Genomic DNA, 27,920 nt, shown 5'->3' on the forward strand with positions numbered 1-27,920 from the left:
AAAAATGAAGATCATGGCATCTGGTTCCATCATGGCATATAGATGGAAACAATGGAAACAGTGACAGACTATTTTCTTGGGCTCCAAAATCACTGCAGATGGTGACTGCAGCCATGAAATGAAAAGACGCTTGCTCCTTGGAAGAAGCTATGACAAACCTAGACAGTATATTAAAAAGCAGAGACATTACTTTGCCACCAAAGATCCGTCTAGTCAAAGCTATGTTTTTTTTAGTACTCATGTATGGGTGTGAGAGTTGGACCATAAAGAAAGCTGAGTGATGAAGAATTGATGCTTTTGAACTGGGATATTGGAGAAGACTCCCGAGAGTCCCTTGAACAGCAAGGAGATCAAACCAGTCGATCCTAAAAGAAATCAGTCCTGAATATTCATTGGAAGGACCGATGCTGAAGCTGAAGCTCCAGTAATTTGGCCACGTGATTTGAAGAACTGACTCACTGAAAAAAGACCCTGATGATGGGAAAGATTGAAGGCAGGAAGAGAAGGGGATGACAGAGGATGAGATGGTTGGATGGCATCACTGACTTGATGGACAGGAGTTAAAACTTTCCAGGATTAGCTCTTGGATTGGAACCTGAATTTTAAAAGAGAATACCATGGAGTCAGCTACCTAGGTAGAAGCTGGGACTAGATTTGTTATTATGGGGGCTGGGTAAAAAGAGATGAATGAAGATATTTCTATGAGGCTTTGTTTGCACCAGATAAATTGTTTAGAATCCTGTATATTTGTATTATTTCCCATCTGGAGTATAAGTTCATTCAAGGTTTTTAAAAGTATCTTCTTCATACTCAGGCAATGTATAAAGCTTCATATATGATTTAATGCTGGGAAAGACTGAAGGCAAATGGAGAAGGGGGTGGCAGAGGATGAGATGGTTAGATAGCTTCACTGATTCAATGGACATGAATTTGAGCAAACTCAGGGAGATTGTGGACAGAGGAGCCCGGCGTGGTACAGTCGCAAAGAGTAAGACACAACTTAGCAACTGAACAAAAGCAACGGATTTTTATTGACAGTAATGTAGTTTACTTTGCTATGCTTGAAAACCTATACTCAAATTTTATTCAAGTGATTTCAGGCATAAGAGCTATATTATTTTCCAGATGATTTTTGAACCCTGTGACTGCCCAATCTAAGTCATTCAGGCCAAAGATAAAGAATTTTAGGATATTTTATGCTAATTCTATAGATTATAAACTTTGAAGATCATAGGTGTTCAGTCTGTCTAAGCACCTCACGTGCACAGAGGGAAATTTAAAGAATGCAGTTGATGGTGACGTTGGTGATCTCAACTCATGGCTTCAGTTGGCCTATACAGAAACAGAGTCAACCGTTCTCTTACCTCTTGTGAAATTACAACGTGTATTTTTCTGTTGAATACTTATCAGAAATGTTGCAGTGCGAAAGCTATAAGCGAAGGATGATGGCCGTCATGTCCTTAGAAGTTATCTGCTTAGCACATGATGAATACTGGAAATGTATTTTGGATGCAGGTGATGTAAAATCTATCAGCTATCTTTTACTCATGCTATTTTATGCAGAGATATGCCCACTAACTTTAAAACGTATTTTTAATTGTGAAGAAAACTTTTCAGTTGATCTTAAGTTTCTATTTTTCTTTTTTTCTAAGATAATTCCCTTTACCTGTAAACCTTGAATTTTATATTTCAAGTGAAAGTGGCACAGGACTAAAAACTATATAAAGCTCATTTCTCTAAAACTTTGCAAGCTTAAAAGTGATATTAAATTAATTTACCATACTACCCGTATGTTTACTTTCACTTAAAAATTATCCCTTTTCTCTATTTGTACACTTTATTTATAAAAATAGCAGTTACAGGATCAGGCCTGGGTCTGTAACTAGCTCTGAATTTAGAACTTAGACTGATTGCTTACTTTTCTGTATGCTTAATTTCCTCATTAGTAAAATAGTTGCTACCTCATAGGATTGTTTTGAGAACAGCACTACCAATTATAACTTTCTGAAATGATGGAAATATTCTATCTACACTATCCATTATGGTAGCCATTACTCTAATGTGAATATTGGGCCCAAATGAGATGCTTCAGAAATATTGATTGATTGAATAAATGAATGAATGAAAAGGTTATAGGCAGTCCCCTAACATGTTCCTAAAAACAAGTACAAAAAGTTTTTGAATAGTGTTTTTCCTTCACACTGAACCTAAGTAACAAGCATCCAACTGAAGCCATATTTTCTATGTTCACCGTGCCCACTGACTTCTATCTTTGAACCAAGTGTTTTCATTTTTCACGGCTACTTATATAAAATATGGGTAAAATATAATAAAGTGCTCAAAGAATTGCATATACCACTGCCACGCAAAGTTGATGCGATAACCAAAGTGAACTCTACCATATGGTAGTGCAAATACTTTATTTTTCAATTATCTTAAGCCAAAATTCAGTGTTTCAAAGGTGGCTTAGTGTTGCCACTATGAAATGTATGATTGTGTGCTGTGTGAAAATCCAATGTGTAGACAATGAGAACTGCCCATACTATAGACAAGACAGAAACGTGCATTGGTGTGGTTTCAAATGATAATTTTATAAATATGTCATCAAATTATTTGCTAATTGTTTATATGGCAATGCCCATAAATATTAAGTCTATCATGATAAATTGGCTACAAATAGTTACAAACCACGCTCTTTCTTGATCTTTTCATTGTAGGCACCATTCCTGCATTAATCAATCTATTAAAAGGCTCCAAAATAAAATTACAGTGCAAAACAGTTGGGTTATTGAGTAATATCTCAACCCACCCAAGTATAGTGCATGCTTTAGTAGAGGCAGGAGCCATTCCAGCTTTGATTAACCTACTGGTTTCTGAGGAACCTGAACTACACTCTCGCTGCGCTGTCATTCTATATGACATCGCTCAACTTGAAAACAAGGATGTTGTTGCCAAACACGTAAGCTCTTTTCACAGAACATCATTTTGACTGAGTGACTCTCTCATGTGGAAGCTAGAAAGATGCTCTTTTCATTCTGCAGTGGCCCTCATAAACTCCCAGGGGAGAATTCCAATCTCAGTGAGGATGCAAAGAGCAAACCAGCCACAATACCATGAGTACCAAAGTGAACAAGAGTAAGAACAAGAGCTCTGTGCCCAGAACAGGCCCAGTGAGGGCTGTGTGTCAACCCTGTCCTGAAGTCCCACTGTTTGATTTTATTTCATTTCCCCCCACCCAGTCCTACCCTCCTTGTCTCTTGCTATGTTTTTGGCCTTATTTATTTTTGTGTGGACTACTGTTTATCTTTTATATCTCTTCACATCTTTCCTGGGCTTTTCCAACTCATTTCACTGCCCCTTGTCTCAAAAAATCTTCCCTGAGCCCTGCTGTCTCTTCTGTGCACCCTTGTTTTATAAAGGTGATTGCCTAATATAATTTTTTTTCACTGATAGTATCAAAATCATTTTCAGTTAAAGTTTTTCGTATACCTTGTGATATATTTTTTCTGATGAGCATTCTTTATCTGTCATAAGTTCTTTCTATTTTTTCTCTTATAATATGTTTGAACAGATCCCGTTCTAGGTCCTTTTTGATCAGTACTCAGCTTGAATGCGGAGAAGGCAATGGCACACCACTCCATTACTCTTGCCTGGAAAATCCCATGGATGGAGGAACCTGGTAGGCTGCAGTCCATGGGGTCGCTAGGAGTTGGACACGACTGAGTGACTTCACTTTCACTTTTCACTTTCATGCATTGGAGAAGGAGGTGGAAACCCACTCCAGTGTTCTTGCCTGGAGAATCCCAGGGACAGGGGAGCCTGGTGGGCTGCCATCTATGGGGTCGCACGGAGTCGGTCGGACACGACTGAAGTGACTTAGCAGCAGCAGCAGCAGCTTGAATGAAATACGTTCTTTCTAATCTAGCTATTTGCAGGAAATGCATGTGGGAAAGAGCCCAGGTCCATGTTCTAGGCTACAAGAATATGACATAGGCTGCAGGGTTGTATGCATGGGACCTTTCAGCTTTGCTTTCCCTTAGCTGACAGCGATACAGTACCCATCATGTCGTTTCTATTTCCTCCACAGTGTAAAAATCTGTCTCTTTCTTTTTATCTCACCAATAAGTCTACTTCTTCTAAACATCTTATCAGTATAATTCTTTATTCATCTTTGCCTTCCTTAACTCTCAACACTTTATGACTAACTGGTCCAGGGAAGATCCTGTTGCCATCCTCCACGCCCATTCCTATTGTTCCAGACAGGGAATTGTGTGTGTGTGCATTTTCCTTGTCCCTTAAAGTAGAGCCATTTACTTTAGAAAACTGTGTTCTGCCAGTATTTCCTGTAGCCAGTGGCCATGGGAAATCTCTCTCATCTCTGTTGGCTCAGTTCAGTTCAGTTCAGTTCAGTCGTTCAGTCATGTCCGACTCTTTGCGACCCCATGAATCGAAGCACGCCAGGTCTCCCTGTCCATCACCAACTCCCGGAGTTCACTCAGACTCATGTCCATCGAGTCAGTGATGCCATCCAGCCATCTCATCTTCTGTCGTTCCCTTCTCCTCCTGCCCCCAATCCCTCTCAGCATCAGAGTCTTTTCCAATGAGTCAACTCTTCACATGAGGTGGCCAAAGTACTGGAGTTTCAGCTTCAGCATCATTCCCTCCAAAGAAATCCCAGGGCTGATCTCCTTCAGAATGGACTGGTTGGATCTCCTTGCAGTCCAAGGGACTCTCAAGAGTCTTCTCCAACACCACAGTTCAAAAGCATCAATTCTTCGGCGCTCTGTTGGTTACTCATAAACATTTATTATCATTTAGCATTACAGATGTCTCCTAGCTTTATTGAAGATAATGTTACACCTCTGTTTCTTGTCTTGTTTAATATTCTTTCATTATTACTGCTAGTAGGGAGAAGTGCCATCTTTACTCCACTTAAAATTAGTAAACTATATTTACATTTAAAAAGAATATTTTGTGTTATATAAATATAACTGCCAATTACCAGTGCAATGTATACAATGACAGATATTTCCAAATGGGCATTGTATTCAATTGATATTACTCAGTTGTTTCACTTTTAGACACTTAAATGTTACAGTGAACTTGCAGCCTCAAATTATTTTGGTATAAAGGAAGCTATTTGAAAATATATTTATAGGAACTCCCCTGGCTGTCCAGTGGTGAGGACTCTGTACTTCCAATGCAGGTTTGACCCCTGGTTGGGGAACAAAGATCCTACATGCTGCATGGCACGGCCAAAAATGAGAGAAAATATATTTATAGAATACTCACCTTAAAATTAAAGCTCAAGACATGCTCAAAGTTGTGACAACTGTCACTTCATGTACCATAGCAGTACACACATTTGTTTATGGGCAATTGTTCTGTCCTAAATAAGCAGATATTTATATCAAGAAAGATTATAGACTTGTGTTTCTAAATAAAGATGGCAGACCTCCTAAATAAATTTGATTATAATTAAATACTATTTTATTTTTAGAATGGAATCCCAGCTCTGATAAATCTCTTAAACTTAGACATAGAAAGCGTGCTAGTAAATGTGATGAACTGTGTGCGGGTCTTATGTATGGGAAACAAAAATAACCAAAGAGCAGTGAGAGACCATAAAGGCATCCCATACCTTATTTCATTTCTGAGTTCTGACTCAGGTAAGTCTCTATTTCTATATATTTTAAAGTGACCAGAAATATTAAGTGAAGCAAATAAAGGTTTGAACTTGTCATTGATGAGTAGATGTCCTGGATTTAACTTAGGATGGATCTAGACATGTGTAATATAACTTAACTTCTGAAACACTTAAATTTAAACCACTGGATTTATAAAAAGAATTGATTCTCAAAGCCATTAAGTATAAAAATGTTGAACTAGACATTTAAAAAAATGGAAACATTGGCACAAGTAATAAAAATAATGTAGTTAATATGCCCAGGGATGCCAGTAGACGTCTCCTTAGATGAATAAGACACATTTTGATCATTGGAAGCTATTTTTCAGGTTACATAAGGACTTTAGATTTGTTGTGAGATATTGGATATCAAAATTCAAGATAAGGAGGTAATTAGGCTAATTGTCAGACTCTGAAGTGCATATAAATACCAAGAACACCAGAAGCTATGAGGCAGTTTCTGCAGCTACTGCAAATGGTCTCTTAGACTCTGTCAGAATTTTCTCATCCCAATGAGCATACACGTAACAGTGTGAACTTCAAGTCTGTGGTTTTCCCCCACATATGGGGAGATAAAAATTGGGAGAAAGCAGGAGGAATAAAAAATTGGGGAAAAGCTTGTATGTTTTCCTTCCTGCTCAGTTTATCATCTTTTTTTCTATTCTAGCTCTCTAAGAATGAATACAGAATAACTATGTTGGCTATAATGTAAGACAAGGTTATGGATAAGGGGTTTGTTGCAGAAGGTTTTCTTTTACTTTAGTACTTCAAATTAAGCAATTATCATCTAAGAACTTCTTTCATGTAGTGAAATCATTTGAAAGTTCTTTTCCTTTGTTACAAATTCATAAAGTCATTTGGAATATATTCACTTGTCTCCCCATTCTGCCTAATTCTCTGAATCTATTTCTGTGTATTGGGTAGGTTGGAGAAGTGGCCTCATGTAGGAGATGTCCTATGGAGTCCAGCCTCAGGCTACCCTCTGGCCATCAGACCTAGATGCTCAATACAGCCCTTATGTGGGCTGTATGCCCCCTCCTGTTGTAGTGGGGCCAGCTACTCTAGGCACACTGGTAGGCATGGCTGGCCTCTGGTCTCGTTGGCTGAGAGGCCTTGCCTTGTGTAGTTGCTATGGGCAACTGGCGGGCAGGGCAGATTCTGATGGGTAGCTAGTTGTGAGGCCTGTCATTAACTGGTACAGGCAAGCTGGTGGAAGGGGAGGAGCAGGCCCCTAGCACTGATAGGCTGCTGCTGCTGCTAAGTCACTTCAGTTGTGTCCGACTCTGTGCGACCCCATAGAGGGCAGCCCACCAGGCTCCCCCGTCCCTGGGATTCTCCAGGCAAGAACACTGGAGTGGGTTGCCATTTCCTTCTCCAATGCATGAAAGTGAAAGGGAAGTCGCTCAGTCGTATCTGACTCTTAGCGACCCCATGGACTGCAGCCTACCAGGCTCCTCCATCCATGGGATTTTCCAGGCAAGAGTACTGGAGTGGGGTGCCATTGCCTTCTCCAACTGATAGGCTAGAAGGAGGATTCCAAAATGTGCCCGCCGGCATCAGCACAGTGGAAGGAGATCACAGAACTAGCTGTCTCTGTGTCTCATTCCCCTGTGGAGTGCCAGCTGCCTCCTGCTTCCCTGGAGGCTCTCCAAGATGAGCAAGTAGGTCTGACCCAGGCACCTTTCACACTGCTGCCTCTCTGCACTGGGCCTCCGAGCGTGTGAGATTTTGCATGCACCCTTTAAGACAGTTTCAGTTTCCTACAGACACATGAAAAGATGTTCAACATAACTAACCATCAGGGAAACGTGAATCAAAACCACAGTGAGGTGTCACTTCACATCTGTCCAAAGGGCTGTCACTGTAAAGACAGCAAATAACAAGCGTTGGCAAGGGTGTGGAGAAAAAAGAACTCTGGTGCACTGTTGGAGGGAATGTAAATTGGTACAGCCAACATGGAATAGAACTAACAAATGATCCAGCAAATCCACTTTTAGGTATTTGCACAAGGAAAACTTAAAGGCTAATTTATAGAGATCAAAGCACCCTTATGTTCCATGTGGCTCAGCTGGTAAAGAATCTGCCTGCAATGCGGGAGGCCTGGGTTTGATCCCTGGGTTGAGAAGATCCCCTGGAGAAGGGAAAGGCTACCCACTCCAGTATTCTGGCCTGGAGAATTCCATGGAGTGTAGAGTCCATGGGGTCATAAAGAGTCAAACAGGACTGAGCGGCTTTCACTTTCATGTTCCATGCAGCATTAGTTACAATAATGAAGATATTGAAGCAACCTAAGTGGCTATTGACAGGTGAATGAATAAAGAAGATGTAGTATATTTACACAGTGGAATAGTCACAGCCACAGAAAGAATGAAAGCTTGCCATTGGCAACAATATGGATGGAACTAGAGGGTATTATGCTAAGTGACATAAGTCAGACAAAGAAATACTGTATTCAGTTATATGTGAAGTCTAAAACTGAAAACAAATGAACAAACAAAACAAAAAGTAGATACAGAGAAAAGAGTGTACTTTTTCTCTTGTAGATACAGAGAAAAAAACTGTGATTGCCACAGGCAAAGGGGTTTGGGAGTTGTGTAAAGTAAGTGAAAGGGATTAAGAGGTACAAATTTCCAGTTATAAAATAAGTCATGAGGCTGTAATATACAGCACAAGGAATGTGGTCAATAATATTGAAATTACTTTGTATGGGAATAGACAGTTACTTTTTGAGGTGGTAGTTTCCTGTACATCTGAAACGAACATAATATTGTATGTCAACTATACTTCAATTTAAAAAAGAGAAAAGGGGGAAAAGTGAAAATGAATCTACCATGAATGTATTCAGTTATTCCAATAATTCCTAGGACTCTATGCTAAGGGGAAAAATATACAGACAGGAAGGAAATGTGCCAAGATTTTTCCTAAGCATTGTTTAAAACAGTGAAGAGTTAGAAACAACCCATTATTTTTAAACATGTAAATGTTTAAGGAAATGTGAGACATGCATTAATGGAATATTTAGGAGACACTGATGTTCATAAGGAATGGGAGAAATTTTTTTTTACTGGTAAATTAAAATGCAGGATACTGTGTTTATGTACAACTGTGTTAAGTACAACACTATCCAAAGTTATCTATGGCTTCCCTGGTGGCTCAGATGGTAAAGAATCCACCAGCAATGCAGGAGACATGGGTTCGATCCCTGGGTTGGGAAGATCCCCTGGAGGTGGGCATGGCAACCCACTCCAGTATTCTTGCCAGGAGAATCTCCATGGACAGAGGAGCCTGGTGGGCTGCAGCCCATAAAGTCACAAAAGAGTCGGACACAACTGAGTGACTAAGCACAACGTTATCTATATTTATATAATCTATATTATATATTTACAAAAATAGTGGATGATATTACATGGAATGTTTGTGCTTGGGTGGTAAAGTCTGAAGAGTTTTATTTCTTTTTTTCTTTATTTTCTAAATTTTCTAGACTCTATAAACTTGACTTTTAAATATGGAAAACTAGTGATATGCTGCATGCTTATATTCCTACTTTTTAAAAGATTTATTTAACTGGTTCTTGAATTCATTTGAAGATGTGTTGACAGCTGTATCTTCTGTTACAATTGCTGAGGTTGCTCGTGACAATAAAGAAGTTCAGGATGCTATGGCTCTGGAAGGAGCCATTCCTCCTCTGGTGGCTCTGTTTAAAGGAAAGCAGCTTAGTGTCCAAGTGAAGGGTGCAATGGCTGTGGAAGCACTGGCAAGTTACAACCCTGCTATCCAGAGAGCGTTTCTAGAAAAATCATTGAGTAAATATCTTTTAAAACTTCTCAAGGTAGGAATTTTATTACTTTTCATTTTTCTTAAAGTATCCAATATTGAATTTAAATTAAGTGAAAAGAAAACTAAAGCCAATTCTAGAATAAATGTTTTATTAAACGCACATTCCTGTGGTATTCAGTAAATCCTCATTGACTGAATGGAATATTTTTTTTATAGGCGTTTCAAATAGATGTTAAGGAACAAGGAGCTGTAGCGCTTTGGGCCTTGGCAGGACAAACACTGAAACAACAAAAGTATATGGCAGAACAGATTGGATACAACTTTATCATAAATATGCTTTTGTCACCATCAGCTAAAATGCAGTATGTTGGTAAGTTATGTTCTGTGCATAAATCTACACAATACAGAACAGGACTTTGGAGGGTTAGACATGTTTCTTGCTTTTCTTTGTCAGGAGGTGAAGCCGTCATAGCTTTAAGTAAGGACAGCAAGATCCACCAGAATCAAATATGTGAAGGGAATGGGATCGCACCACTGGTCCGCTTACTAAGGATTAGTAAAATAGCCGATGGCACGCTGCTAAGCGTCATCAAAGCAGTGGGGTCCATCTGTATTGGTTTGTAAATTTATTCTCAGTTCTAAAAATATTAGTAAGGTACTACTCTTCCTCTCTATCCCTACTGTTGCAGCCCTTAACCATATCTAATCTGTTATTATAATATTTTTATTTCTCAAAGACCTTAATGAGTAGAGCTGATGTAATTAAGCATAGTGTATCAGTCTTGCTTTGAATTCTGGTTAGAATGAGAAATGAGGACCATGAGCCTTGGCTCTTTTGACTTAAAGCAATCTCTTATTTTTAAGTTTAAGAGAAAAATATTTCTTATTTTGAATCTTAGGAACTATATGTTTTTGAAGATATAGAAGTGTTTCTAATGCTGCGGCACATTTTTCTATTCCATTCTCTTTGCATAGTCATTCTTTGTTTATGTAGGGGCCACCAGGTCTTGCTGTTCCTTTCTTTGCAAAGGAATCAACCTTTCCATAAATACACATACTTCTTCATTAATTAGGCCTTTAATATATCCCAGCAATGTTTTATAGTTTCCAATGTACAATTCTTGCACAATATTTTGCCAATTTTATCTTAGGTATTTCATATAATATGCATGCAACACTCCCTACCTCAGTGCCTGGTGCACCCGGCACTCAATACTTGTGTGTTGAATGAAGAATATTCATGTAATTATTGCTTGTGTGCATCCCCTGGTGGCCAATGGAAAAGGGGAGTAGGAAACAATGAAAGAAAAGTGTTCTCTGCTGCTCCTATTCTCTCAGTTCAGTTCAGTCGCTCAGTCGTGTCTGACTCTTCGAGACCCCATGAATCGCAGCACGCCAGGCTTCCCTGTCCATCACCAACTCTCGGAGTTCACTCAGACTCATGTCCATCGAGTCAGTGATGCCATCCAGCCATCTCATCCTCTGTTGTCCCCTTCTCCTCCTGCCCTCAATCCCTCCCAGCATCAGAGTCTTTTCCAATGAGTCAACTCTTCGCATGAGGTGGCCAAAGTACTGGAGTTTCAGCTTCAGCATCATTCCCTCCAAAGAAATCCCAGGGCTGATCTCCTTCAGAATGGACTGGTTGGATCTCCTTGCAGTCCAAGGGACTCTCAAGAGTCTTCTCCAACACCACAGTTCAAAAGCATCAATTCTTCGGCGCTCAGCTTTCTTCACAGTCCAACTCTCACATCCATACATGACCACAGGAAAAATCATAGCCTTGACTAGACGGACCTTTGTTGGCAAAGTAATGTCTCTGCTTTTGAATATGCTATCTAGGTTGGTCATCACTTTCCTTCCAAGGAGTAAGCAAACAAAAGTGTTTTCTGCTGTTCCTATTCCCTGCTCCTATTCCCTATTCCCTTAGTTGCTTCAAACTTCAAGCACCAGGTAATAGTAAGTAGGTGCTTTCTCTTCATTGTTCCTAAAGGGGCCCGATCTTGTACTTATATTTAAGTATGTAAACCCACTGTATTTGTAGTGTGGCATTTATTGGTAAAAGAACAAATTTTAAATTGTTCGTTCATGTCCACTAGAAAGATGATTTGAGTCTCTTAATTGAGATTAGAGCTGCAAATTAAAGCAGTATGCTTAGAAGAAGTAAGATTATCTTTTTAGTATGAGTATTTAAGGAATCCAGAAATTTTAACCAGGTGATTACTCGTTATGTTTATAAAAACAAACTTTTAATGGAAAACAGTAGCAGCTATAAGCTGAAGTACCTTGCACGTAATTATTTTTTTAAATAAATGATAGCTATTACATTATTATTCCCTGATAGTCCAGCACTTCTAATTTCTTAGTTTTGTGACTATTAGAAAACTGTTCTAACAGTAAATTTTCCAGGATTATTCACTTTGCCTTTTAAAAAGTTAATTAAGGTAAAATAGTGTCAATAAAGCATTTCCTTTTGTAATTTACCAACCGTATTATGCTAGGACACATTGAGAACCAAACAGATTGAGCTATGTTTGACTGTAACATTTCCAAAATGGAAAAAATGTTATCTCATTGAGATGTGGGTTCTTACAGGTGTCGCTCATACAAGCAATCCAATTAGTCAACAATTTGTTGTAGATGAAAATGCCTTTCCAGTACTTATTCAACTACTGAGAAGTCACCCTTCTCCTAATATTAAGGTATATACAAGACTTTTGTGTGATATGGTAAAAATTAACATAAATGACTTTTTAAAGAATAATTTTTATCTTTAGGCAAGCTAAGAAGTATAATAAAAATATCTAACCTTTCAAAGAAAAATCCTAATTTTTTTAAATTTATTTTTTCATTGAAGGATAATTGCTTTACAGAATTGTGTTTTTTCTGACAAACACAAAATCACAAAATCCCAGAAGTTTTAAAGAAAACCGTTGCCATAGGAAGAGGTTTTGTGGATTCTTTGATACTTCAAAAGAAAAAAAAACCTGAATTCTGGGGAATTGGGTTAATTTTCCTATCTAGATTTTAAGACTAGAATGCCAAAAACAAAAATATGAAGGAAATTAAAACCCCTTTTTAAAGTGAAAAAAATTGCTACAAAGATAGTAGCAAAGATATTACTAAATTTTATTAAAATGTGGTTTCTTCAGATTTAACAAGAGAGCCTTAGTCTTCTGTCCTTACTTATCAAAGAAGTTTTATTCCTCAGATATTTGATTATTCATAGAATTTCTTCCCTTCTTCCTCAGATACTGGTTGCTAAACCTGGGTGGGGATAAGGAGGATGTGTGATTTATGTAGTAAAATTTCTCAAATATAAATGAATCCTGTCCGTGTTTACACCATCAGAACAGCCCTACCTTCCACCAAGCAACCTGTGTTGGCTGGCAGCAATACTTTTCTCAAGGGTGGACACTGCTAGGAATTACTACGAGTTGCTGCAGAGTCATTCATTCTTCTATTTACTTCTAGTTAAATGCCTTTAGTAAAATGACATTCACATGTATTAAAATCCTTTACCAAGGTTTTAGAAATTCAGGACATCTATACTTGGCCACACAAACTATAATGACAAGAATTTATTTTCTCTTTAAAATTTGGTAAGGGCTCTGCTGGAAATCAGAAAATAAATATAACATATGAAGAAAATATATAAGTAAATATAGCATGATTTCTTTTAAGGAAGGTGTTTGTTATTTTGCTATCAGAAAAGATGTTATACGTTATCTGGCTTTTCTTGCCATGAAGAGATTATGTCATTACAGATGTTGATTAGGGAAACAAAGAGGCACATGCTAGCACTTTTTGGCTTGAATTATATATAAAAACTGCACTGACTTTCCGGAGAAGGCAATGGCAACCACTCCAGTACTCCTGCCTGGAAAATCCCATGGACGGAGGAGCCCGGAAGGCTGCAGTCCATGGGGTCGCAAAGAATCGGGCACGACTGAGCGACTTCACTTTCACTTTTCACTTTCATGCATTGGAGAAGGAAATGGCAACCCACTCCAGTGTTCTTGCCTGGAGAATCCCAGTGACGGGGCGGCCTGGTGAGCTGCCGTCTATGGGGTCGCACAGAGTCGGACACGACTGGAGCGACTTAGCAGCAGCAGCAGCACTGACTTTCAAAGTACAAATAAATTTCTCAAGACTAAGGAAAATGACATATAGAATACATTTTTTTATTTAAAAATGTACATTTTCATGGCAAAACAGTTTATTTCAGTTGTGTCTATATTTAAGCATATATTTTCAATGAGTTGTTAAACTTATTAAAACAGAACATAAATATTTAACATTTTAAAACTTTTCCTCAAGTAAGATTGTATAGTAAATATTTTGCAATAATAATCATGCTTTTCGAATTCACAATGCTTTGTATAGAAATCCATGGTGTAGTACTTAAAAATTTGTCTACTGAGCCCAGTAATACCAAGGTTCATTAACAGTCTCCTTAAAGGGCTTCAGAATGTGCCTTAAACAACTCCAGAACCAGAAGAAGAAAACTTCCTCTGGATTATTCCCCAATGCTTTGCTTCAGTTGAAAGCATTCCATTAGAGCATTATATCTCAATGGTCAGTAGCTAACAAGCACCATGCTAGGAAATTTAAAAAAAAAAAAAAGTTTTTTTTTTTTTTTAATGTAGAAGGAATGCAGCTATGCACTTATGATAAATTTCTTCACACGCACTGCAAGCCCTGGTTACCTCCCCATGTGCCCTCACACGGACCTTTGTGGTTGCACAGTACACAGAAAGATTGTTTTCTCAGCTGTTAAAAATTATGAGGGGGATTTTTCCAGAAGTTGTAATTGCCACTCTCTAAATACTAGTCAGAGAAATGGAATTAATGGTATTCTATGGTATCTTTGAGTTGGTATATCCTATATAAATATCTGAATGATGAAATGTGTCATTTGATAAACCATGAGTGAAAAATATGTTTCTGAAAATTACATATGTAGGTTGAAGTGGCATTTTCCTTGGCATGCATTGTCCTAAGGAATGATCTCCTACAGAAGGAATTACAAGAAAATGAAGGATTTGATTATGCTGATGTCCTTTATCTTCTTCACTCAGAAGATAAGGTAATAACATTATGAAATGTTAGAGCTCATTTAGAAGAAAATGATTTTTAGACTACATCCTTAAAATTTCATTGTCTTTTTCATACAATATTCAAATGTATTATTTTAAAAATGTAAAATATCTTTGGTCGGTTGTTAGTTTGTAATGATGTAATAATATTGTTCCATATTTTTCATAGTTGTCATATTTCATCTTTGAAATGTAGCCATTTTAATGCTTGGTGACAAGCCAAAAAACAAATCTCTTCTGTCCTGGATGCATCAGATTTCAACTTAATTTTATGACCTTTCAATCTTCAGTCATCTACTTCTTACCCAGTATTCTAGAGTGGTGGTTCTCAAACTACTTGTGATAAAGGAATAGCTTTTTCCCCAGCAATCTGTTATGAGGAGATAATTTTAAAGCAACCAAGCTGTAAAATTTGAAATAATTTTAGACTTTCCATGAATCTGCAAAAATAGTACAGAGTGTTCTGAAAGTACACAGCTTTCTTGGCTGTCAATCAGGAAATTAACATTGACACAATACTACTAGCTAATCTGCAGGCTTCATTTAACTTTTGCCCGTTGCTCACCAATGTCCTTTTCCTATTCCAAAATCCAATGCAGGAACCCATATGGCATCTAGTTATCATGTCTCTTTAGTGTCCTTTAATCTGTGACACTCAAGTCCTTTGCCTTTCATGACTGATATTTTTGATGAGTCCAGGCCAGTTGTTTTCTAGAAAGTCCCTCAATTTGAGTTATCTGCTGTTTCTCATGGTTAAACTGAGGTCATGCATTTTGGTCGAGAACACCATAGTCTTCACTCACTTTCCCAGTGCATCACTGCAGGGAGTACACGATGTTGATGTCTCATAACTGGCCGTGTTAACTTTGGGTGCCTGGTTAAAGTGGTGTCTCCATATTTCTCCCTTTAGTTACCGTTCTTCCCTTTGTAATGAACAAGTATTTGGAGGTGAGTGTCTCTGAGACTATGCAAATACTGTGTTACGCATTGTACTTTTGCTCACTGGTTTCAGGATCCATTGATGCAATAATAATTACTGTGATATGTCTAATGGTGATTTAAAATTTTTTCCCTTTATTATTAACTGGTATTTAACTGTAAGGAAGAGCTGTTTCTTTTAAGTATTCTCAGTTTGTATAATCCTTTTGTCAACTATTTTGTGAACTATCACCGGTCCATGGGCCACACTAACCCTAGAGAAATAGAGAAACTCCCAAACTATTGTTATTCTACGGTGCATTGGGCAATAAGGAAAGAACATTGCCAATTATGTCTCAGCTCAGGGAGATGTTGAGGAAGAAAGGGGAGTGGTAAAGGGGAGAAATGAAGTCACTGCATTATTTTTTTTAAACAGAATTTTACTCTACTGTAGTACACAAAAAGATGAGCAGGGCTGCTGTAATATGGGCAATAATAGGGTAGGAATCATCTGACTTTCTAAACCACGTGTGCGCCCTCTACTCTGTTCCATCTGCGTGCTACTCTCATTAACGCGCTCCTCAGGGACACCAGGTTCTCCCTTTCCCTCTGCCCATTCTACTTTCCATCATTCTACAACCCCTCCCGGGCTGTCACCACTTACGCCACTCTCTGGACCCTTCCCTTTTATACCTAATACCTTTCTTCTTGCCTGTGATCAGGGGACTCCTTTGTAAGTTGTTGTTCAGTTGCTAAATCATGTTGGACTCTTTGCAACCCCACGGATTGCAGCACGCCAGGCTTCCCTGTCCTTCACTATCTCCACGAGTTTGCTCAAATTCATGTCCATTGAGTTGATGATGCCATCCAACCATCTCATCCTCTGGCACACACTTCTCCTCCTGCCCTCAATCTTTCCCAGCATCAGGGTCTTTTCCAATGAGCTGGCTCTTCTTGTCAGGTGGCTAAAGTATTGGAGCTACTTTGTATCAGAGTACTTGGTGAGTACATACTTTTTATTATGGAAAAATTCAAACAAATAGAATGACAAAGTAGCATACTCACATATTCCCATGACCTGTCTTCAGCAGTTATTTCATTTATATATTCCCTCACTATCCATATATTACTTTTGAAGCAAATCTCAGGCATCATATACTTTTATCTGTGAATATTTCATAGGTACCTATAGCATTTTAATATGATTAACAGTGACAAGAAAACTCACTAAGATTAATGTTCTCTCACACTGAAAATAATGGTTCTCTATCACAGTGTTCAAATAAAATATTAAAAATAAGATTTAGTGATAAGATTCTATCTTTTGGGTCTTTCTAGAAGATCAACCATACTTGTAAATCTTTGGCAAATGGACTGCCAAAGGGAAAACTGACTTTTGCTCTGTGCCCAGTCCCAGAATGTTAAAATTCGACTTTTAAAAAGGAAATCATTTTTTATTCTCCCTTAGACTACAGCAGAATTTTATAAGTAAATTTAAGAAATGAGCGGTATCATCTCAGAATGCATAAAATTCAATATATATCATGCTATACGAGAAATTTTAATTTTTTATCAATTGTATTTTGAAATGTTGAAATAAAAATATGATTTAAAAAGTTGAAGGTTAATACAATTATGGAGATTCTTATTACCATTTAGGTATTCATTTATATAATCAGTAATCTAACATTCCATTTAAAATTTAAAAATTTTTTCTCTTCTCTTTTCCCTGATACCACTACCTAATTCTCTGTTTTATCTGTTCAATAACACTCTGGGGCAACTCTACTACCTGTTTTCCCTAATAATGTCTTATTTTACTCCCAGAGATAAGAATGAAATGTATCCTAATATGCAAGAATTCAAAACCTATTGCCTTGAGTAACATGATAAATGAAGTAAACTAAAGATAATGCATTTCTCCTGTTTCCAGGATATTTGTTTACGAGCAGGCTATGCATTAACCCTTTTTGCCTTCAATAATCGCTTTCAACAATACTTAATATTGGAAAATGGAAAAATGAGCATATCAATTTTTGAACCTTTCCTTGAATCAACAATTGAAACTGAGAAGGCAATGGCAGCATTTCAGGTATAAATTTGAGGGTTAAAATTTCAAATCAATGTATCTTTCTAGTGAAAACTGAAAAGTTAGAAAAAACATTGGATCTGGAAAATATTAACTGATTTTGTAAAATTCACAGTATTTTTTACACCTCCCCCTTCCACCTCATAAGAATTCCATTATTTATGAGGAGTCCTTCATTTATGTAGAGTTTTACAAGGTTAGGTGCTGCCCTGGTGGCTCAGTGGTAAAGAATCCACCTGCTAATGCAGGAGATGCAAGTTTGATCCCTGGCTCAGGAAGATCCCCTTGAGGAGGAAAAGGCGACCCACTCCAGTGTTCTCGCCTGGAGAATCCCATGGACAGAGGAGCCTGGTGGGCTACAGTCCATGGGGTCACAAAAGAATTGGACATGACTTAGCGACTAAACAACATGATGTGGGTTTTATTGTTTGTTTTTTACAAATTAATAGGCGGTTTTGCCTCATCTGATGCTTAAAACCACCCCATCAGGTTGACAGGCAGGTAGTATTATTTTCATCACCCCTATTTTACCAGGCAGTAGGTAGAGAAACAAGTTTTCTAACTGCGGATCTCTAGCTGATCACCTGATTCTTCAACCACGTAGACAACCATATGTCTCTGGCTTCTTCTTGATCTTATTCTCTCCTCTTTGTCTATCTCATGACCTTTAGGAGAAGTGTTTTCTGTGAACCCATACTTTACAGATGCAAAAGTTGCAAACATTGTGGAAAGAAGATGGAAGGATAATATGGCCTACGATGGTTACTCAGTAATCAGATAGGGAAACACACTCTGGGTCCTCGCCGCACAGCTTGCTTTTCTTCTATTGGATCATACCAAATTGACCCTCTTTCCTGAGAAGCATCCCCTCAGAAATGAAAGGTTAACTACAGAAGCGGAGTACAAAATGTTCAATGAGTCTCTGCTTTTTTTATTTTTAGATTATTGTATTAGCTAAAGTCATTATAGATGTGGACCACATTACTTTGACTGCAAGAGGTGTTACTATTTTAGTTGACAGTCTATATTCAGCTGATTCCACTACTATTGTCTTGACAGGTAAGAAATAACTAGAAGTCAATCATATCCACATAAAACTATTTTCAAAAAAGTTTTTTTTTTTTTTGGTAATCTGAGGAGTAATAAAATAAGCCTGATACTCTGTCAAATGGTTTTAAGAATGAATTCATGTAAGTCTACGTGGAACTCCAGAGTTAAGTCTACATGGAATGAAATGAAGTCTATTCTGCACCCCAATTAGAGCCTTTCTGATTTCCTAATTAACTTTTTTAAACCTATAATTAATTTTTTCAGAATGTAAAATGAGAATTCAACTATGAACTACCAACCACAAAATTTATACACTAATTTATAGTCATACTGGCAGACTTACGCTGATAACCTGTGTTTCCTTTTGACTAAATGTGCATATTTGGCTAATGTCTGAGTTCTCTATGTTGCTATGCGATGTAGCAGAGCAAAATGGTCTAGCAGCACTCTTGACACAGTTAGTGGTAATTGTTTGACTGTATCTATCCAGATCTAACTCTCCAGATGATAAATATCTTAGTTTGCTTGATCTATCACGCTCAATTCAACATAAAACAGTATCAAAATGACAGCCATATGGACAGACAGCTACCAAAAAATAAAGTATTTGTTTTTTAACTGAAAGGGATTATTGAACACACCAAAAAAAAAAATTTCACTTGCTGCCACAAAGTTACATTTGTATGGTGTAAGGTAAATTCAAGCAAACAAAAATTAGCTAGAAAAAAATACATGTTTAATATAAGTTATTAAATATATTTTATCTAAATGACATTCATAGTCATAGTAATTCTATGACTCTGAAAAACAATTGTAGTGGGTTTAAATTTTACCTCATAAACTCCTCTGTGCAAGAAATGACGTATTACTTTAGCTTTCAAATATTAATTTTCCCAGGCTGGTAGATGTTGAATCTCAAAAATTATTTGGCTTTCTCTGCACTCCATCACTGGAGTCATATGCACCTCCAGAGTCATATGCATGTCTTGGATTTCTCAAGCAAAGCCAGGTATTTAGATTTCAGGGATAAAGTGAAATAAGTGATATGCTCAAGTCCAGGTTGGTATGGTTTCCAGAAGAGGCTCCAAAAGCACAGAAATTTTACATAAGCTGATATTTCTGTTGCCAGCAGTTCAGTTTTTCCTATGTGTACCATTTAGCCATTCTTCACAAAAAGTCCTGCTCTCTGTTTTAGTCTTAGATTTTCTGCCCTTACCCATTTCTTACTCCCTATATTTAAAGACACTTTTTCCCATCCTCCCCTTCTATAAACTCAGGCTTTAGAAAATATAAGCCTGAAAGTAAGGTTATTGTTAGATAATTTTTGGTTTAGACCATACCACCCAACTCATCCTGAGGCCATAAATACAGAAGTCTTTCTGGCTTTTTAATGGAGGCTGGAAAAAACAAAAGGAGAACAAAAACTCAGTGAATACCTCAATAAAGTATCCACCCACAAATGTAAAAATGGATTTATTGTGTTACACTTATTCCAACACAGCAACAATATTGTGAAAGAATATCACATGAAATCTCTAAAAATAAAACACAAATTGTAATGAAACAATTTTAAGTTGGTAGCTGCACCTTTATTTAATTACTGCTGCTGCTGCTGCTAAGTCACTTCAGTCGTGTCCGACTCTGTGCGACCCCATAGACGGCAGCCCACCAGGCTCCCCCGTCCCTGGGATTCTCCAGGCAAGAACACTGGAGTGGGTTGCCATTTCCTTCTCCAATGCATGAAGGTGAAAAGTGAAAGTGAAGTCGCTCAGTCGTGCCCGACTCTTTGCGACCCCATGGACTGAAGCCTTCCGGGCTCCTCCGTCCAAGGGATTTTCCAGCCAAGAGCACTGGAGTGGGGTGCCATTGCCTTCTCTGTGTTATTTAATTACTAGATCACTTTATTACTTCAATCTCAAAACACTGCTTTTATGGGAAAAACTTCAATGATCTTAAATGTCAATAAGCGATATATTGCTTGATTTTACAAATATAATTAAGCTCTTAACTCAAAACCATTTGAATTGCAAAAAGGACATTAAATTTTCTTACATAGTTCAAACATTATGTTCATAATCATTGAAAAACATAAAACCTCAAAATAAAATATATTCTGAAGCCAAGAGGAAGACAACCTCTGATTTTTCAAAATTCTTCACACTTAAATGAACCTATTTAACTTTTACTGTTAGTGACAGAAAACCAAACCATAATTTCGGGAAAAGTTTATATTTAACACACACATATTTTTCCTCAGCAGTTCTTCATTAATAGAGATGTGACTCAAAAGCTTTTTAATACTTTCATATATGCAAATGAATGAAGGCACAGTATACTGGTTTATATCAGTTAAATGACACATGCATTTTTTCTTGTTTAATTTATAGGGAACTTAATAGCTACCTTGGCTCATTCTAGAGCTGGTATTCCAGAAGCATTTACCACATTAGGGACAATCCAACAGCTCTGCTATCATTTGTACTCAGGACAAGAAGAGGTATGAAAAAGCAATTCTAAAACAGAATATCCTAAAAATAATTTGCCTCTCTCTCACTTCTGTGGGCCAATTTCTCCACAGGTTGAGTGTTATATAATATTAACAGTTCATATTACTAACTCAAAATTTTATGAGTTTTCTAGTCCTACCTTTGCCATTCACAATTCTGGTTCCCACAAAATATGCACATTGGTTTTAACTTCAGGCTTTAAGGTGCAGTCTATGAATAAGTACGTGGATGATACAAAAATACTTATTTATAAAATGTTTTATAATTAAAGTCACTCAGTCATTTCTGTGATTATTTGTAATGATGAAAGTGGAATCCATTGGAACGTTTTCCTTACCTGCCCAACAGTTAAGAGTGAGGGTGTGTGAAGCCCAGTTGGCTATGATAGTGTTGCTTCTGTTTCTTTTGCTTTTCCTGGAAGGGCTAAGGCAGTATTCCTCCAACTTTAAGGCTGTATAACCTGGAGGACTCGTTACACCGTAGACTGCTGGCCTCCGTTCCCAAAGTTTCTGATCTGGTGTAGAATTAGCATTATGGTGTAGAATTAGCATTATAGTTTGCATTTCTAACGTGTTCCCAGAAGCTGAGGCTGCTGCTCCAGAAGCACTGTGCAAGCCATGGAAGATTTGGGGGCATAGACAGAAGTCGTATGTCAACGTAAAGACCAATATGTCAGCCTTCTGGTACCCTGCATGGGTTTGGTTTACATTCATTTTTTCAACGTTTTTTATGCCACCACGAAGAGATTTTCCTAAGAACTTCCCAGGGGTGTACTTTATTATATGAACAACCTAATTACTTCAGAGTGAAATGCAGAGAGTATTTCCTTCAAAGGAAGGATTACTTTTCCTGGAGTCCCATGGCCTGGAACTTGTGCTTGTTTCTTTCAGTGGATAACTGAGTTGCTTCCTTCCTTGGGTGGCTTATTTTTAACTTACTCTTATGCTCTGGCTTCTTACCTAGTTTCCTATATTATAATCATCTGTGCAGTTTTGAAAAGTCCCAATATTCAGTTCCCTGCACTCCAAAATAATTAAATCAGTTTCTAGGGGGTGGAATACAGACAAGATTTTCATAGCTATCCAGGTGATTCCAATTCACAGTGAAAACTGAGACCTACTATCTTAGTTCAAACTCAAAGGTTCTTACTTGCCCTAGAATCACCTGTGGCACTTAATACCAGATTCTACTAAGAGAGATTGTATTTAGTTGACGGGCTTTAAAAAAAAAAACAAAAAACTACCGGTGATTCCAAAATGCAGCCAGGACTGAGAACAACTACTCGAAATCAATGGCAACTCACAGCCCTCCCGAAAAATATGGCTATGCCTGTCTATAAATTGCCATCAGCTGACATACGTATTTGCTGTATGATATCTACAGAGATTTCCTATGAAATATTTAATGAGCACACTGGGTTAGATATTTTAAGAACAAAGCTCAATGTTTAAGGGGAAATTGTTTTTTCTTCGCTTAGGTTCGCATGGCTTGCTCCAGTGCTCTTGGTTACTTAACTTACAATGCAAATGCTTTCCGACTCTTATTAAAGGAATGCAGGAATAAGCCTAATCAGTTCCTTCGTATAACAAATAATATCAGCAGAGATGCAAGTATAAACCCAGCATTTTTAAAGGAATTTAAAATGCAACAAAAAGTGGGACTTCCTTCCCTAAGGTATTATTCCTATATTTGAAGTGGCAGTAGTGAAATTACTGAGACGAACTTTTAAGGAAGTTTAAGGAAGATTAAACAAAGAGAACTATCCTTGATATGAATCTATGCACTGTGTAACAAAGGAAAGACTTCATTCTAAATGTCCATTGCCAAAGCCTCTTTTTAATTCCAACTTAGCAACAGAATTTAGAGTGCAGACAAGAATACAACTGATCTTGGGGGTCCTGTCTGGTCAGGGTTATTCATCCCCCTTTTCAGAAGTTTTTGGAAGATTAGTTGCCTCCAAGTTCAATTTGGGCTTCCCTGGTGGCTCAAAGGAGTAAAGAATCTGCCCGCAATGCAGGAGACTGGGGTTCAATCCCTGGGTCAAGAAGATCCCCTGGAGAAGGGGATAGCTACCAACTCCAGTATTCTTGCCTGGAGAATTCCATGGACAGAGGAGCCTGGCGGGGTGATTCAGGAAGTCATTCTTTGGTAGGTTTGGGGTATATCGGAGAGCTCTGAGGCAACCAGGAATGCCACTATGACCTTGGCATCAAATGGGGCTTTTACACATGATTCAAAGCTATGCCAAATTCACAGGGTATAAACAGGGCTAAATCAGACCCAGTGGCTAAAGTTATGGCAAAGTTTGCCAGGCATTTATTCAGAGGATTTTGCTTCAGTGTTGCAGTTCTACCATGAACTTAAGTTTCTGTAAAAAGAAAGGAGAGGAGAATCTCCTTACAATGGGCATATTTTCTCTTCTTCTGTAATTACAGCTGAATTAAGTCTCTGCAAATAGTGCTATTTACACATAGGAAACAGAACTACTCAAGATATATATTAACTCTATGATAATAGAAGTGTATCATGGTTCTATAAATCAGTTTTAAGTACAGAGAAAAATGAGTATATCTTCAGTCACTTTAATTTGAATGAAAAACTGAATACCTAAAACTGATTATCTAATTTTATATAATCCAGGGAAAACTAAATTACAATTGCTTTAAATTTCTGGGTTTAAAATTTTTAATTTAAAAAATGTTTAAAATAATATTTACTTATTCAAAAAATTAATATACTTTAAATAATGGAAGTATTATTTTACGAAATCACTCTCACAGCTAGCCCATATGGCAACTTTTGGGGAATTAGAATAAGATACTCCTTCCTCGGTGCACTTTACTGCCATCTACAATTACTGTGAGGTTTTATACGGCATCCCCTGGAGTTGTGAACTCTCAATTTTCAGGATTATAAACAATAACAAGTGATCAGCAAACTGATGGGAATGACTACCAAGTGAGGTAGAAGTGGTAAACAAATAACAATTACTCCCATAACTAATAATTCTATGCAGTCTCCTTACAGTATTTATATAGATTGACTATTCCCTTTAATTTTCATAACAATCCTACAAAGGAATTTTATTTAAATGAAACTATGGGGAATGTGCTAAAAGATTATTAATTCCCACAAAATATTCCTTGATACCACTATTGGAAACATAAAGTAGATTGATTTTGGTTGGGGTCATGGCAGCATTGTTTTGGAGTATATACCACTTCTCTCTTCCCACACCCTCATTCAGCCCCAAGAATGGCAGATTAGAAGTTTTTGGATGTGTAAATTTTGAAGTATGTAGACAAACAAAATCTTACTGTTAACTGACCCTATGTGAAAATAATCTGAGCCTAAAGTACCAGCCAGTTTCATGTTACCCTACAGCCATGAAGTTGGCATATTGAACAGACTGGGGTCTGTCTTATTAAAGTTGACAAAAGCAAATGTTCCTTCCTCATCAAATTAACCAGGAACACATCCGTCATAAGAAGTTTTAATATTTAATATTTAAAATTACATTTTATTACCAGGCAAATTTTGTAACACCATATTTATGTTACATGTACAGGATAATGATTAAAATACTTCTATTAAAGCTACATCATATCAACTTAGGTATAGCTTATTATTCTTTAGCTTGAAATACTTCATTAGTATCACATTACTTTGAAAATAAAGTTTAAATTTTCTCTTATTCATGGTACACAAAATGACTGATCTTTATTCTCCAATCTTACCTCCCATCATGTCTCCAGGTAACTTTAATTCTGATCACACTAGACTAAGTACTTAGTGCCCTTCGAACGTGCCATGCTGTTTTATAGTATTGTAATTTTTCATATTCTGTTCCCCATATCTGGAATACACTCCCCTAACTCATCTATTTAAAGACCTATTTTATTCAAAACCTAGCTGAAGTGTCTCTTCTTCCAGGAAACTTTTCCTATTCACTTCAAGCATACTGAATCTTCCACATGTTTTGGGTGGTAAGTGAATAAATGACCGATGGACTATAAAATACTTACAGGTAACATGCATAGTTAGTACAGGTAACACGTATAAATTAGACCCCTAGGCACTGAATATGGTACCTGGGTATACTAAGTTTTTATATATTTCTAGTTTTTGTGATAAAAGTGTTTTCCTTTCAGTCTGGAGAAAAATGGAGGACCATCCATAATTCCTGTCTTTAAGAAAGGTAATTGATTTTTTCTTTTATCTCTAAGATACTTTCAATTCAGACCTTTTATAATTGTTTTATTTCTAAGAATTCAAAATGCTGAGGCTACCAAAAAATGTTTCCCGGTAAACTTCTACTTTTCTAGTTTTACATACCTAAAATATCTTCCCATTTACAAGCCCATGCTGTGTTAATCATTCCTTTTAAGGCTTCCCCACTTAAAGCATTTGACAGAAATCCCTTTCTTACTTTGCTTTTTCTCACAAGCCATGCATAGAAATGTCATTATTGAAAAACATATGACTTTAATTACGATCTTGCTATTACTCCGTTTCATGTACCACTTGCCTATAAGTTCTTACAGCAGAGATGACATTCTTTCCGTTGATATTATGTTGTTTTATAGACTTGATAGGTAAGTTTATAGAGTTGATGGCTGAGTGGCTGAGGCCTGTGAGATCAGAATCCAGATCTTATCATGTTAGTGTCCAATTCCTACTAGACAAGTAATAGGGAAAATAAATTACGTACTGACTTGATGTACATGCTTCGTGCCTGATCATGTGTGCTTAGTGTAGGACCCAAAATCAGTCCACTTGGTATATTACCTCACTGTAAAAGCAAAGACAGAACTTTCTGAAATCAAGATCACTTTGTTGGAGTCACAAATGGAAAGACAGAGAATAGGAAAAGAAAAGGACAGGGAAGAACTTCATTTATCAGGGAGTATCTGAGGGAAGGTAGGTATGTGTGAGAAGCTATATTTTTGAATATCATCGGTAGTAGAATGGTTTCTGTATGGTCTGGTTTTTGGATAGCTTCTTTAGTGTAAGAGTAATTTACCTAGAAGGATAAAGCTGGTTCGATTATTCCTTCATTTTAGAATTGGCTTCTGAATAATATGTATACCAGTAATGGTCTGCAAAGTGCAGACCAGGTTTGTGATAACATAAGACAAAAAGGAAAAAGGACAACTAGGTGTCTAATAAAGTTAATTTCATTCAAGTAAAGTCCTCCATTTTAAGATAATGGCTTTTACACCTTCTTTTGACATGAAAATATCCCTTCTTTTCCAAAATGATGTTAAAGTAGCTGGCATTTGTTCTTTCATTAGTGCCAACTTGGCATGATAAAAAGTTTGCAACATATATTGATCTCCACAGATTTTTGCATTCCAGCATCTTAAGTCTGGAAGCTACTGATCTGTTCTCTTAGTATGTTTCAGCGATGTGAAGAATTAGAAATATATAGAATGAAAAGCAATGAGACTATTCCTAGGGCTCTTAGGCTTAAGAGACACTTAATTATGGCTCTTTCCTTTTTAGGGAAAGAGCACCGAAGAAAATTAAAACCCAAAATTCAACCAAGAGATTCTTTGACTTTTATACCTCCTGTAACTAACTTCATGGGACTCTTCAAAACAACAAAAAAGACTACTGTTTCTCATAATATTTTTTCCTTTTCATCTGCAATTTCATCAGATATCATAACGGTATCAAGACCAAGAATAGTGCTTTTGAACCAACTTGGGAAACATGTACAGAAAGCTAATCCAGAGCCTGGAGAAGGCTAATAAAAGCATTTTAGTGTGAAAGGATTCCCGAGCAATCTTGTAAAATTTTTCATTTTCAATTATGCTAAAATATACATAACTGAATCATCTTTTTGAATGCAAATTCTTGATATTGATGTTTAACAAAATTTCCTTAGCATGTCTACTGGAATTTAACATCAGGTCTGATATATGGCTTCAAAAATTAAGTAGCATTTTCTAAAATAGAATGCCTGCACCTAAAACCATTAAGCAGCTGACACAAGTGACACAATTAGTGTATATAGAAAGATTTTTTTAATTGGTATGCTGGGCTAAAAAGGTCTGATTCAGAGTAGCCTACATGTTAACACTCATTGTGCTACCATAAGATATTTAATGATAGATACCACAGATGCATGAGCCTTCTAAAAATCTGAAATGTATACATTTAAAAATACTTTATTGAAAAAAATCTGAAATCACTTCCTATCAAGCATAAAAGTGTGGCTAAAAATTGTGGCCACCACTTTTGACCAGACTCCACACCTACAGAGTATCCTTGGTTTGCAGCTGGAACAGATGATATTCTCTATGGCTCAGAATCACAGGATGTCTTTGCCCAAAGACTACTGTTTCCAGTGGGTGCAAGCTTTGATGTATGTCCGCTTCTCATATTTTACAGCAGCAAACAGATTTGACATAAAAGCTAACTGGGTTTCAGTGAGTCCTTTAAAGAGTACTCCTTTTTCTTCGTCCACTTTGCTCAGTTGTCTCTATGGTCTATCTGGTCTGCACTAGAACATATATGTTAATCAGCAGTTATTTTCTCCAACATGCCTTCACGTAACGATGGTGATGGTGATTGTGACAGCGGCTACAGGTACTTAGGGCTTTCTATGTGTCACAGTCCAAAGCCCGTGCTTTTAACCACTGTACAATAAGAGACTTCCTTAATCTCCAATTCAATTCTAAATTATCTTAACAGTCCAGAGTCACAACTTCCTGGTGGAGAGACTAAAATACAGGAATTCCAGGGAAAAATCTGGGGAGAATTTTATACTAGAAAGGGATAAATAATTCAAA

At 37.2% G+C, this 27,920-nt stretch overlaps 1 protein-coding gene across 1 annotated transcript in view; it reads left to right on the forward strand.

The window, feature by feature from the left end:
* Nucleotides 1-26,876, forward strand: part of ANKAR (ankyrin and armadillo repeat containing) — a 51,642-nt gene extending 24,766 nt beyond the window's left edge. The window contains exons 9-22 of the mRNA XM_070359485.1: nucleotides 1,411-1,515; nucleotides 2,718-2,959; nucleotides 5,501-5,669; nucleotides 9,274-9,515; nucleotides 9,680-9,833; nucleotides 9,918-10,079; nucleotides 12,056-12,162; nucleotides 14,427-14,549; nucleotides 17,411-17,569; nucleotides 18,508-18,625; nucleotides 21,004-21,113; nucleotides 22,601-22,797; nucleotides 25,275-25,321; nucleotides 26,629-26,876. Coding sequence (XP_070215586.1) covers nucleotides 1,411-1,515; nucleotides 2,718-2,959; nucleotides 5,501-5,669; nucleotides 9,274-9,515; nucleotides 9,680-9,833; nucleotides 9,918-10,079; nucleotides 12,056-12,162; nucleotides 14,427-14,549; nucleotides 17,411-17,569; nucleotides 18,508-18,625; nucleotides 21,004-21,113; nucleotides 22,601-22,797; nucleotides 25,275-25,321; nucleotides 26,629-26,876 — 2,183 coding nt within the window. The remainder of the gene's footprint in view (nucleotides 1-1,410; nucleotides 1,516-2,717; nucleotides 2,960-5,500; nucleotides 5,670-9,273; nucleotides 9,516-9,679; nucleotides 9,834-9,917; nucleotides 10,080-12,055; nucleotides 12,163-14,426; nucleotides 14,550-17,410; nucleotides 17,570-18,507; nucleotides 18,626-21,003; nucleotides 21,114-22,600; nucleotides 22,798-25,274; nucleotides 25,322-26,628) is intronic.
* The last annotated feature ends 1,044 nt before the right edge of the window (nucleotides 26,877-27,920 follow it).

This window comes from Bos mutus, chromosome 2 (assembly GCF_027580195.1).
Source record: "Bos mutus isolate GX-2022 chromosome 2, NWIPB_WYAK_1.1, whole genome shotgun sequence".
Taxonomy (NCBI): Eukaryota; Metazoa; Chordata; class Mammalia; order Artiodactyla; family Bovidae; genus Bos; species Bos mutus.